This window comes from Lasioglossum baleicum, chromosome 3, assembly GCF_051020765.1.
Source record: "Lasioglossum baleicum chromosome 3, iyLasBale1, whole genome shotgun sequence".
Taxonomy (NCBI): Eukaryota; Metazoa; Arthropoda; class Insecta; order Hymenoptera; family Halictidae; genus Lasioglossum; species Lasioglossum baleicum.
In genome coordinates this window covers 17,159,519-17,171,781 of record NC_134931.1, presented here as the reverse complement: position 1 = coordinate 17,171,781, position 12,263 = coordinate 17,159,519, and the positions used below count along the sequence as shown (strand labels likewise).

Genomic DNA, 12,263 nt, shown 5'->3' with positions numbered 1-12,263 from the left:
CTCGATGGTCGAGGTAAGGCAGTGCTTCCCAAACCGTGCGCCGCGAAATAATTAAAATTATATCAAAAATTAATAAAATATGAAATAATATTCTGAAAAAAGTTGTTCTGATTTAAAGTGTGTGGGATCAGCTATGCTCCTTACTGTATGTATAATAGGTGCGTCGCAATTTTTTCATTTGCTGTAAAGTGCGACGCGAGTAAAAAAAGTTTGGGAAGCACCGAGGTAACCCAAGGAAACCCTGCGAATGCGACAATGAATGGCGAAAGGCCTGGGGAGTGGGGAGCATCGTATACGTTACGTTCTAATTAATGGCGATGCTGTGAAAGTGACAAATGGAAACTCACGAGTGAAACTTTCTGTCAATTACCTGGGCGGAGAATTGCCTATGGAATCTCTTCTGTACTGTTCTACTGCTAGTTACTGGCGAGGACGTAGACGGAGGTGTGCTAACGTTTCCTTGTACAGCACCACCAGCTGCCATGGATGGTGTACTTCTGCTGAGCGGTTTAGAAAGATGACTGAAACACAAATAGCATGGGCCGTTAACAATCTAGTCGTCTTTTTCGTTTGTTTTTTTTTTTTTTTTTTTTTTTTTGATAAGCAAGGTAAACCATCGACAAATCAGCCGAGCATATAATTATGCAAAGAGACATACATAAGAGGGGTTCTCTATCTATGCCAATTAAACAGTCATGTATATGTAAGAATTTTTTGAAAAATATTCGACAGGTTTTTCTTTTTTGTTAATCTCGAGAAGGTTAGAAAATGAACTTGAAAGTATCAGGTCTACTGCCTTCCTCTAAATGTAAATAATTAGAGATGGAAGCAACATGAATGAAATTGTTTCGCAAAACTTACAGAATTGAAAATAAAAAACGATACACTCTGATAAAATACCTTCTCCGAAGATATCGCATAACTCGTTTTACTATCTCTGCGACGGTTTTCCCTCTGTGAATGAAGGGGAGCTTTAAGTGCCGAAAATGCATGTCCCTAAGTAGTATAACAATCGGAGAAATTAACTATTTCTATGAAATTTCTTTCTGAATATTGTATGGACGATAACCATTTTCGAGACATGTGTATACGACGTCATATTTAGTTATTGATTTTTCAATGTTGCACACATTCAGACGCTAACTACGAGAACTCGATACGATATTTCAGAATCGATACGAATCATTGTTACCAATATTTCTACATGCTGAATTTCCCTTATCGCATTTACATAAAAAATATTGAAATCAATGTTTCCACCGGAAAAGCTTGCAGTGGCTAACTGGAAATCAAACTTTCAGGTTGCAAAATGCTATCAGAATTTTTCAATGAAGATCTTCGAGGTAGTCTCGCACTTTTGGATCACCCCGTACATTCAGTCAAACCATAAACACGGTTTCCAATCTAACAGAGAATACATTTCGTTTATTTGTTAATCAACATAGGATGGGCAGCACGGCGTTTCCGGAAAAATACACATATGTACATACATTTCCACCGACAGTGAAGATTAAATTCCGTATTTACTCGTGTGTACTGCGCCATAGTTTTCCTACAAAATATTCGAGATCATGAAAACAGAATCCCTCTAAATAGAATGCCTAGTCACGTATTTATATGTAGAATACGTATACAATAAATATCGGAAAAGAACGAATATTGTTTGAAACGCGTCTACCGATCACCCTTATATCGTCATCCTACGTATACAAATAAACAAAATCACGTTTGTTGTCTGAAAAATATCGCAGTTCCACTGTATCGAACACGTCGATATTTTTTCAAGTACAGTAGAACCTTGATCTGGCAAAACAGGGACAGAGTGTTTACACGATTTAAGAAACACCACGGGCCCGAAGGTTTCTCTTAGATCAAGGATTTACTGTAGTCAGTTTGTTGAATCCAACGATTTCTGCCGAGTCTCAAGTATCAGAGATCGTAATTTCCCGACGATCTACAAGCTAAACAGCAGAGAGTCGAGACTAATCTCCTGTAGGGTACTCCATCTACTAGATTGTTTATAATAATTGATACATTAACACTATTTCTACCGAAGGTGTCGTTGGACACATTTTAAGATTTGAATTAAAGGGAAATTATTCGATAAATCTATTTCTCCGAAAATTCTATACATATAAAATCCAGGGATCAAAAATAACAGTTATCCTAAAATTTTCTCTACGATAAAAATCATTAATAAAAATATAAAGAAAAAAATTCGTAGAACAAAACGATTAAAAAATATTGATTTCTATATTTTTTGGTTTACAAATAAGAGTGTCCAAAAAATTGGATCCTCCTCGATACTGTTATCGATGAAGGAGAACTGTTTCGATTGTTGAGAAAAGTTCATTTCGATCGCTCATAACAGTTATCAATGTGTGATCGAATTTCTTTTCACTTGTTCATAATAATTATTGATGAGAAAATTCATTTTTGTTGCTTATTTAATGTGAAATTCATTGAGAGGGTTTCGTACAACAAGACGAATCAACAGTCCATAAGAACAACACAAAATCTATTTGTTTGTCACATTAAATTTTGATCGTAGCAATTAATTTTACGAATAAAGGATTTATGAAATAATTAAGTGTCTACCATTTGAAAGTTGTACTATTTTATAATGACTATTACAAATTTCCTTCATCAATAACTGTTATGAGCGAACGAAATGAATTTCTCTCATTGATAACTATTATGAGCGATCGAAATAAATTTATTTCATCGAATAACTGTGATGAGCGATCGAAATAAATTTCTCTCAACGGTAATATTTACCAACAAGAGAAAAAATTTCCGGTTACTTATAATTAGGGATGGGATCAAGTTCAATATGTACTCACGAATCCGAGTCAATTTCAATAACCAAGTTTCATTTCATGGGTTTCGATTACTACTTAAACGCAATAATGTTTCAATGATTATATGTATTTGAAAAGTATTCATTTTATACGAACTGATATCGAACCTCGGAATTTACAAGTTTCGAAAAGATACTTGTAAGTACTTCGATGTTGAAAGGAATCGAATCTCTCACAAGTAGTACTCGAATCTTGGAAATCAGAACTGCATAGTAGGTTTTAAGCACTTTCTTGATTGAATTATACATGTTGCATTAAATTATGCATTAGACGACAACATAATTGATTTTAAAGGTAAAAAAAAAATAATGATTAGAAAAATTAGAGAATTTTCGATACGATATTCAGAAAAGTTTCGAATCTGTTCGACCAAGATTCGACTATACTTGCAAGTATTATTTCTGTTTACCAAAGTACTTGTAAAAGGTTCGAAACTGTCTGGCATAGGTTCGAGTATACTTAGGATGTACTATTTCTCTTTTTCGAAGCACTTATAGAGAGTTCGAATTCAATCAATCAAAGTTCGAACCTGTTTGCGAGGTACTTGATCCCATCCCTACTTATCACATTACCGACCGGTGATTATTGCATAATTTTGAAAAATCTCTGGTACATGGCTAAACACTTTTTAATGGAATCATCAATGGCAACAGTAATTTTCATTGTAAACTACCAAGTCACCCTCAATAACGTCATCTAATAGTTTCATTTAAGATTGCAATGTGAAAGAAAATTTCTATATGCTTTCTTTTGGTACTGCACAATTATTAAAAATCGTATTAATAGGCTTCCGGAAGGTAAAGTGTTAAAATCCTTATTTGTAACCAATACGATTTTAGTCACTGAAATACTTGTTATCCTATGACCTTTTTTCTTTTTGGTTATAACAGTTGTGTGGTCCCTAATAAAACCGCGATAGAGATAGTGTTAACACAGTTTTGTTCAGTTTTTTCGGCAACTTACGGTCTCTGCATTGTGCAAGGTCAAACAAGTCAAAGCCCGTGTGTCCAATGAACGCGTTACAACACAGGAGAAAAGTAGATTGCATCCAGCATGCACGGACTTCTCGACAAGAGAAAATACGATACAACTCCGATGCAGCGGGATCATAGCGATCGGCTCCGATCGTCATATTACTCATAGATCGCGTCATGATTACCGTCGTTTTATTTCGGACGATTACACAAATGAAAAACCACCTTGCGGTGCTCCTCTTCCGAATCTTCGGGCTCCAAATGTCGTTGCTCCAGATATCATATTCCGTGTACTGCGCGACCATGTTGCAACGCAATCGATTGATCGATCCTGATAGGATAGTAGGACGAACCTGATAGATCAGGCCTTAGAAGCTAAGGCTCCACAGATTCGGATTTTTCGGATACGGTCAACGCGATTCGCTCTTCCGGAATCGTCGGGAAGAGCGTCGTTTGTTCTCGACGAAACGAAGCATTTGCCACTGTGTTTCGGCGCACTGGGATTGGTCGATTAGCGGCAGTGGATGATTTCGATCGCTAATTGCGGTCCGCGTGCAACTCGGACGACTTAATAGAAATTAAGGTCGATCGAAGACGGACGATGATGCGGTGCGAGTAATTGGATCTCCTGGAAAACATCGCGTCTTCCCCATTGATCGACGACGACCGACTATATCGGATTCAAACGGTATCCGAATATGTTAACACTGGAACGGTTATACTGTTTCCTCAGACTGCGATCTGTCGCACTGGAGTCTTCCTACAAATTCAGTCAGACTAAGTACGCAGGCTGAGTCACGAAAAACAGAATTCTTCTGTTGGTATGAAGGATAAACGACAGTTCCGAAAGTGAAATGAAACTATTCAAGAGAGATAATCTAATGATATCAACAGATCTTGTGAATGGCACCAATTTTTAACGTCATAGTGATGTAGCTGATGTCAAGGAGAGTTTAATGAAGTGTCACACTATGACCTTCAAATGACCTGGGACTCATTAATAGGTATAGTTTGACTACTCTGTTTGATCAACAGAAATTGGGTTTCTTAATCCAATAGGTCTTACAACACGTATACAGTTAATGGAAGGCGATCACTAAGCGTACCCAAACAACATTATATTATCATAAAACTTACGTTTTTAGAAGAAACATTGCACAAATTGTATTTTTGAAAGATATTTCTTCAGATATTTTCATCGAATTCTTCACATAAGAGAATTTCTGAATAATAAATTTCCAAATCTTGATTTTTTCTTGCGGGGAACACTGAAAGATGATGTACCGACTTTACCAGAGATCATGCAAGAAAGAATAATTAGATCTCGTAGATCAGTTTCAACAGAAACAATTGAAAGTGCAATTGATTGCCTTGCAACACGTTTCTGTTACTCCTCGAGGTAATAATTTCGAACATTCAATTTAATTCAAACAAAATGTGATTGCTCATTTTAAAGTTATTATCGTGTGCTTTATCATAAATTTTCTAGATCAAGCTCATTCGAAGGTCAGCTACAACACTATGAAGTCAAAAATATATGGTGTCACTTAAAAAAAAAACCAAGAAAGAACGTTAATCACAAGATCTGTTGATATCTATCTTGAAACTTTCGTTTATCCATCACACTAACAGAGAAATTCGGGTGTTCTGTTTCTCGTGACTCACCCTGTACCTTAGTTTCGCACTACACATCCAAACGTTCGAAAGAGGCTCACGAAACTTCGTATTTATAAACAATAAACATCATTAAGTAGAAAATCCAAATAGCATCCACGAAACCCCGCAAAAAATTGCGTTGATCGAGACTGATTAAAGTATACGGATTAATAATCACGTCTCACACGATTCCCACGAATGATTGAACAACTTCCATCAACAAATCAGTGGACTCGTCGGGATCACTTGAAAGTGTGAATTCTCGATTGATCGAGCAGATCCTCGTGCGATTGAGATCGAGAATGATAATGTTGCCGCGACCACTGTATGTTCGGATGCGTGCAACGAATATTCCGTTCTCTGGTTTTTCGATTGTTTTCGTCGACAGCGGATGTTCGATGCCGGTTGATAAAGCCGCCGATGATCACGGATACCCGCCAGAAATTTCTCGAACGTTTCCTTCCCCGATGGAAAATTAGTATCGAGCGCGAGCGATCGTTGCGAGAAGACAATCGTCAAATGGAAACCGTTCCTGTTGTCGTCTCCGGATCGGTGGTTATGTTGGCGCGCTTACGTCTGCACTGAACTATAGTTCTGAACTGTTCTTCTTGTAACGAAACTTCACGGTAGCCGTCTCTCTTTCACGCTTGGAAAATGATACGAAAGTCTTCGAATTGGAATGCACCGAACGACCGGAGTTATTTTTTAATCGAACTGTCGCCACGGCTTGGCGGGATTTTGTGAGAAAATATCGGGTACAGTCTCATTGTCTTTGTTACTGTTTCAATCGAATCGACGTTAAAACAAAGAACAGTTTCTTTACAATTTTTGTTTAGTCACAAGTAATACGTTAATGTGTTACACGCGCACAGCCTGCCGGTTTTTTACGTCACTGCAGTTCATAATGATTGCTCGCTGGGATGGTAACCGTTTATGAAGATCCGGAGGCGCCGAGAAACAATGGCAATCGACACCGACGTTAAGTATCGATCGTTTTCTACGCGTGACGAACTTCGCGAAGAGACTGACTCTGGCGATCACGGAACATATCTCCCAATGATATAGATTAAAGCTTGCCGATAAAACACCTGGCAAGTATCTTGACTTTCTTTACACGCGTTGATTTGAAGAGTTACACTAAGCTATCCCGATAACGGCGTGGCTTTTGAAAAATGATCCGGATGGAGACCGCAGCCGCATATCTCAACAAAGACAAAGAATTTTGAAAACCTTTTTACTCGGATAATGATAAGTTTGTCTATCAGAAATGTTTCGTGCAAAAATTTTTTATGCAAGATAACAGTTGTCCGCATAAATTGTAAGAAAGGGGAGTAACATTTTTGGCTGCGAACATTTTTTTCATTTTCTTGATTCTATCTACAGGATACATATAGGTAATATCTACCAGATACGTATCTGCACAGCGATGTATGCGCTTATGCATTGAAAATAAAATTGTTTGCTTTGGGTTAAGCAGTGTTTTTGTTATATCTATAAATAGCCTCGGTATTCATGCGCCACCGTTTATGCAATACACACTTCCCATACGCCGATAATATCAATCCGAGAAAAACTCTGAAGTGCAGTGAACAAACAATTGTTGCCAGTGAAAAACATGATTCACTACGATAAATCTACGAAGGTCCGATGGGTTATTTCCTACCCTGAGATAAGATCATCGTGATGGAAGTTGAAATACGATTGGCAACAAGTTTATCTGCAATATAAAGGTATACCGGTTGCTTTAATGGAGATTTTTATGCAGATAAATACGCAACGACATTATCATACGCGTCTTACGCTAATACTCGCAAAATCTACTGCCTGATCGGTTGTTCGGACTTCGAGCTGTAATGTTTCCGATAGATTTTTGGTTTGAATTAATAACTAATTTTCCGGTTGAAAAGCCATTGTTACGACAGAGATAGCGAGAATGATATTTTACTTCGTATCTTAGGGTCCCAGCTAGAAGATGTAAAAATTCTTTAACACTAAACCTACCACCAGAGTTGGACAAAAATTTTATTCAAATAAAAATTTCGAATAAAGTGGGTTTGAAACCCACTTGGAAAATACCCACTTTACAGTAAATCCTTTATAGACGCGACAGCCTCGGGGGGATTTGGTCGCATCTATCGTATAGGGTAGCTATTTTTCATCTCCAAAGGCCGAGCCGAACGTAGAGAAGGACAGCGCGTGTAAAGAGAAACCACGCGCGGTCCGCGTCTCTTTCTTTCCGATACGCTGTCCTTCCTTGCGCCCGAAACGTTCATCGTCAATTAAACCACTAAATACAGTTGAAATTATATCGTGTTTGGTATCATTTTGCATTAGAAAAATGTCACGAATATGTTGGTGACAGTTCCATAAAAGAATAATGAAAAATAAAGAAGATTAAATATTGGTGTTACATTGTGATGACGCACGGGCTTTTGAACTGTGCCGGCGACTGCGACTCTCCGCGTCGCGTTAGTAAGTGGTTCATACTGATATACCGAGCCGAGATCAGATTATTAAGTGGGGGGGGGGGATATTCTTGGTCGCATCTATCGTATAGAAATTGTTGCGTCTATAGAGGATTTACTATATTCGAAATTTTTATTTGAATAAAATTTTTGCCCAACTCGAAATTCATGAGTTTCAATTTTCAATTTTTCCGTTAGAAGACTTTCCTTGAAAATTGCCTGCTTTGAATTAAAAATTTTAATGTAGATATATCGTGCAGATATGTGTAGGTGTTATCGATTTGGCTGATTTAGAATAATCCACAAACACAATCGCTTTTATCGCACAGGTGCCGATGGAATAGCGAACTCTAACAATGATCTATGGTCTTGAGCGAGCAGGTGTTATGGTATCTTTCGATACGATATCGGACAATTAATCATTTTCAACATTTTCTACGTCCATTTTGATATTTAACGCGTTTGCCGCCGCCGTGTTTATTTCGAAAAACTTTCCGTCCGCAAGAGAATATATTAGACGAAATGATTCAACGTGAGAATGTCAATATATCATTTTCAACTTATGGCAATGACTGAACAAAAGAACAAACTTTCTAATCAGCTGACGTTTCTTGCAATCGATGCAGAAAATGTTTAGTTTGTATAAAAATCCACAGTCCACATGTTTGTTACGATTAAAAACAATTATAGTCACGCAAACACGAATAGTTAGGTATTACACGTGCTTCTGATACGAACTAAATACAACTTCTACTTGATACAGAATAGTTTTTCAATTGTGTATGACGTAAATGTTGTATCGCCGATCGGCCGATAAAAGACATAGATATAAATTTTATTTTCACATCAATATCCTGAAAACTATTCAAACAATTTGTTCAAGAAATCTTTATTTTGCATTCTCGATGCTCGTCGACGAAGACGTACATTTGCATAAAAAGAATGCGCAGTGCAGCAACGATTAATCACATTAGAAAATAGTTATTTAAACCTGGACGCGTGAACAACATGTTTGCGTCTCTATTTAAAACAATCCTAATTGAATATTCACTTGCCCGCCTACACAGGAACAGTGAGGCAAGGGTTAACATTGGTTGATGACTTTCCTCGAGATAATTCCAGCTATTCTCTTCCGTTTATGACGTTATGCAACCGTGTATCACAAATAGTGACCCACAAACTACAAATGGGAGAACCGGATGATCAGCCTAACCCCGTTCATCAAGGCCGTTTGTTAACTCCAAATCGTCGACACGGGACGAAAGGTATGTCGACAAGAAGAAACACTATAGTCGCCGCCCACTGTGAAAGCTTATATCTCGATAAGAGTTTATGCAAAAAATAATGTGTATCGAAAATATCTTGACCCCGGAGACTTAGTTTCGGCGCGGCCATCTTACAGAATAAGCGTAGGACGCAACGTTCTTTTCTTACGTTCCTTGATCTTCGAAAATTAAAGTTTTACCTTCAGATCAAGGTCAATGTCATGTTATTCTAAATATCTGAACGTATTCTTCGATCAGTTACATAATGTATAATTAAAAAGATATGTAAAAAAAAATATTCTCGCCAGATATTTGATCGATTGACACCATGGACATTACGTAACAAATATTGCTTGCATCACGATAACCTGAAGAGATATTTAGGTGGCCTTATTTAAACGGATCACCCTGTAGAGTGCAGAGTGGTCAGCCGCAATTGGAATCCGCTGCTCCTCGAAAATCTTTAAATGGAGCTATTAGTGTCAGATTGGAGATGGCATCTGTGTTTCGGGGTCAGCGAGGCGACAGATATTTAAGCCTGTTGAACGGCTTAGGGCCGTCAAGGTTGTCCAACGAGGTAGAGATCAGAGCGAGTCGTTGCAGATCGCAGACAAACAGGAGACCGATTCGAAGAAGGTCGAGTAACTCACCTGTCGTTACATCTCAAGGCCGCGTGGCTCGGACTCCTCGGAGGATGAGAAGTACTCGCAGCAGCCGCGGTGAGCTGAGAGCCGCTAATTGACTGCTGACCAGCCTGCCCGCCAGGGGCTACTTGAAGAGGCGTGCTGGGCGCCGATCGTGCTCCTATGGACCCTGCAGACCTGCAACAACAAATACACTTTGTAATTCTGCCATCTGGAATTGTACCCCCAAAATTGCTGTACAGTAACGCCTCGACGTATCAGTCGTCATTTAATGCAAAAGTGGTGGAAGTCGTGGAACTACACGATCTAAGAATCATCATGGACCCGAAGGTTTTCTTAGATCAAGACTTCACATCACTGTTCTTGGATTCTAGTATCCTTTTACTGTTTTCAATGTCGTCTACTCACATTTTTGTGATAAACGCATAAAGTCTACAGTCTATAAGCAATTTTCAAAATTGGATTCAATCTACCAAAAAACGTTTCTTATTCTCACTGTCCAGAAGTCTATTTTTTTGACTTGCACCGCTTTTGCATCGAACGACTCATATGTGAAAGAGGCGAAGAGATACACGAGGTGTGATAAAATAGAAACCGGACTCTGTTAGTTTCCTTGCGAAGATGCAAGATCAAATTTGATCACTTTGCTAATCACACCTCCTTGTGTATCAGTTTGTCAAATTTCATTCAACGCAAGGAAACTGATTATGAGATTCGGGAGATATTATTGTACCAGGTGAGAGACATGCTATGAGAGCAAATTACTGGTCACCAATCGACAGGGTAAATGTAGTAGAAACGGATTTTCTTCAATTTTTCGCTAGACTATTCATTAGAAGATAATTGCAGAAAATGTTTGCTATCATGTACATGCGTGAGTGTAGTTGCGTGAGTTATTAGTATTGGTGTTCGACAAGTATGACATTTATCGAAATTATTTAGTTATATCTTTCGTCGCTGAACCCGTGAAAATTCAACGAACTGGAAATTAAATATTTTATTGTCGTTTCTTTCATTTACAAATTATAATTAATATCTCGAAGTGATTTTATGCACGAAGATAATTACCAGAGACTTCAATTAACCCTTATTTGCAAACTGTGATATATAATCTTACCAAAATTCAATTAATAATAAAGCTACACTAATTAATTAATAAGTTCGATTACTTTATTCACAACAAATCACTGGATTTTCATTGTTTATCGCCGAATTATCGGCCACTACATTGATTAACCATGGAAATGTTAAATATTATTGAACAATCGCGTTCGGATGGTACACTTTAAATGAGAAGTTACTTCACTTGTTTGATTAACCATTGGAAAGGGAACACGAGAAGGTTCCATTCGCACTTCGAGAATAACGGGGGATGTTCAGGACGCAAGTTGAATGAGTGCAACAAGAGGGTATTATACAAAGAGGATTGTCTTCCGTGCTCATTTCTCTCAGAGTTATCTGGGTCATCGATGCTCTCTTTTTTTCAGTAGTCGAGGATATTTTTAACTTTGGTGTGATCTAGCTGACATTAAAATGAATTCTACGAGGCTCCAGTTCATGATCAAATCACCTAATCAATTAAGAATTCTAAAATATTACGTCTATAACAGACTACACACAAAATACAATAACTGTGGTGTCATCTAGCTAACGTTAAAATGAATTCTACGAGGCTCCAGTTCATTATCAAATCAGCTAATCAATTAAGAAATATAAAATATTACGTCTATAACAGACTGCACACAAAATACAATAACTTTGGTGTCATCTAGCTGACGTTAAAATGAACTCTACGAGGCTCCAGTTCATGATCAAACCAGCTAATTAATTAAGAGTTATAGAGTATTACGTCTATAACAGACTGCACACAAAATACAATAACTTCGGTGTCATCTAGCTGACGTTAAAATGAACTCTACGAGGCTCCAGTTTATGATCAAATCAGCTATTAATTAAAAGTTATAACAGACTGCACACAAAATATAAAATAAATCTAATAAAATCGTAGTATGAATAGCTCTGTTCGTGACTGTACACGTTTTACAGAGGTCCAATGAAAGGATTGATGCAAATGTTTGACAGCGACGGTAACAAAAAAAAAAAGAACAACACACATGCGCATCCTTCACAATAAGATCAATAGTTACAAATGCATGGGTATTTAAATGTCACAGAAGGTTGCAGAACAGGGTCAAATGTTAGAAGAAGCTCACGGTTTTCCATTTCACGATATCCCACATATACATCTACAGTCCTGCAATAAACGATCACCATAAATAATATCATGTTTGAACCCCGGGCACTGTAAATCAAACGTAAAAGCCAGTGTGTAAAGTATAAAACCCACAAGCTGTGGATTTGATGTATATTTTCAAGGTAGTTTCAATAAATTGTTCAG

The 12,263-nt window shown here is 37.7% G+C and overlaps 1 protein-coding gene across 5 annotated transcripts in view; it reads right to left on the bottom strand.

Moving 5' to 3' along the window:
* The window catches only part of LOC143207342 (uncharacterized), a 91,145-nt gene that overhangs the window by 14,662 nt on the left and 64,220 nt on the right, over positions 1–12,263 (bottom strand). For all 5 annotated transcript variants that reach the window (XM_076420717.1, XM_076420718.1, XM_076420719.1 and 2 more), the window contains 2 exons: positions 9,872–10,042; positions 371–521 (listed from right to left, as the gene is read on the bottom strand). In XM_076420717.1, the coding sequence (XP_076276832.1) occupies positions 371–521; positions 9,872–10,042 (322 nt within the window). The remainder of the gene's footprint in view (positions 1–370; positions 522–9,871; positions 10,043–12,263) is intronic.